Source organism: Austrofundulus limnaeus, unplaced genomic scaffold, assembly GCF_001266775.1.
Source record: "Austrofundulus limnaeus strain Quisiro unplaced genomic scaffold, Austrofundulus_limnaeus-1.0 Scaffold5640, whole genome shotgun sequence".
In the NCBI taxonomy this organism is placed as follows: Eukaryota; Metazoa; Chordata; class Actinopteri; order Cyprinodontiformes; family Rivulidae; genus Austrofundulus; species Austrofundulus limnaeus.
This window is the reverse complement of record NW_013958042.1, coordinates 1-853: the sequence shown is the minus strand read 5'-3', so window position 1 is coordinate 853 and position 853 is coordinate 1. Positions and strand designations below refer to the sequence as shown.

General features: G+C 52.2%; 1 protein-coding gene across 1 annotated transcript; it reads right to left on the bottom strand.

The window, feature by feature from the left end:
* Positions 1-203: 203 nt before the first annotated feature.
* LOC106512308 (myomegalin) lies at positions 204-722 on the bottom strand (the record flags this gene model as incomplete). The annotated part of the gene is given in 2 exon segments (XM_014000961.1): positions 204-335; positions 466-722. Coding segments are annotated over 2 exon segments (389 nt in total), but the record flags the coding sequence as incomplete, so codon positions are not given.
* Between the last annotated feature and the right edge of the window lie 131 nt (positions 723-853).

Genomic DNA, 853 nt, shown 5'->3' with positions numbered 1-853 from the left:
GCGACAGGAAGTTGAGGTCAAAGGGCGACAGGAAGTTGAGGTCAAAGGGCGACAGGAAGTTGAGGTCAAAGGGCGACAGGAAGTTGAGGTCAAAGGGCGACAGGAAGTAGAGGCCGGCGCTGAGAGAGAAGAAGATGAGGAAGGTGAAAGGTGTGGATGAAGGACATGACAGTTCTGCAGATCGGTGTCAGAGCTCCTCCCACCTGTCAGACTCTGCAGGTCTGCAGGTCGGAGCGGCGAGCTGCAGCAGTGCATGCTGGGACAGCTGACATGTGAGGATGTGACGGAGGGAGGGGCAGAGGGATGGCGTGAGGAGAAGACGCCGTGACGAGAATCTAAAAATGACAGGATGATGACTCATTGTTTATTGTTCACAGTAAACAGAAAGTAAACAACAACAATGAAGAGGTGACAGGACAAGAGGGCGTGTCCAACAGGTGAGCTTCCTGTTTGTGTCCACCTCACCTGTTCTGGCAGGACTCTGGGTTTCCTCCGGGCCCGGCTCGTTGGAACCGTCCACATCTGAGCCCAGAGCCGGGTCCCTGGTGGTGGAGCCGGGATCGTCAGAGACGTAGGAGACGCGATCCGATTGGTCCGTGGGGTCAGAGAGGGCGTGGCCACTGCAGGGCGTGTCGGGTCGATGATGATGAGGATGATGATGGTTCAGTTTGGAGCGAAGAGACTCGATGATTTTATCTTTCTGCTGGAGCTCCTTACTGAGTCTGTCCAAAACAAGTCTGGATTAGTTCAAGTCTTTAAGCTCAGAATAACAGGTCCAGACCAGGCCATTACAGTTAACTAACACTAACCAAATAACTAAAACTAACACCAGAAAAAACATTTTATTTAAAGG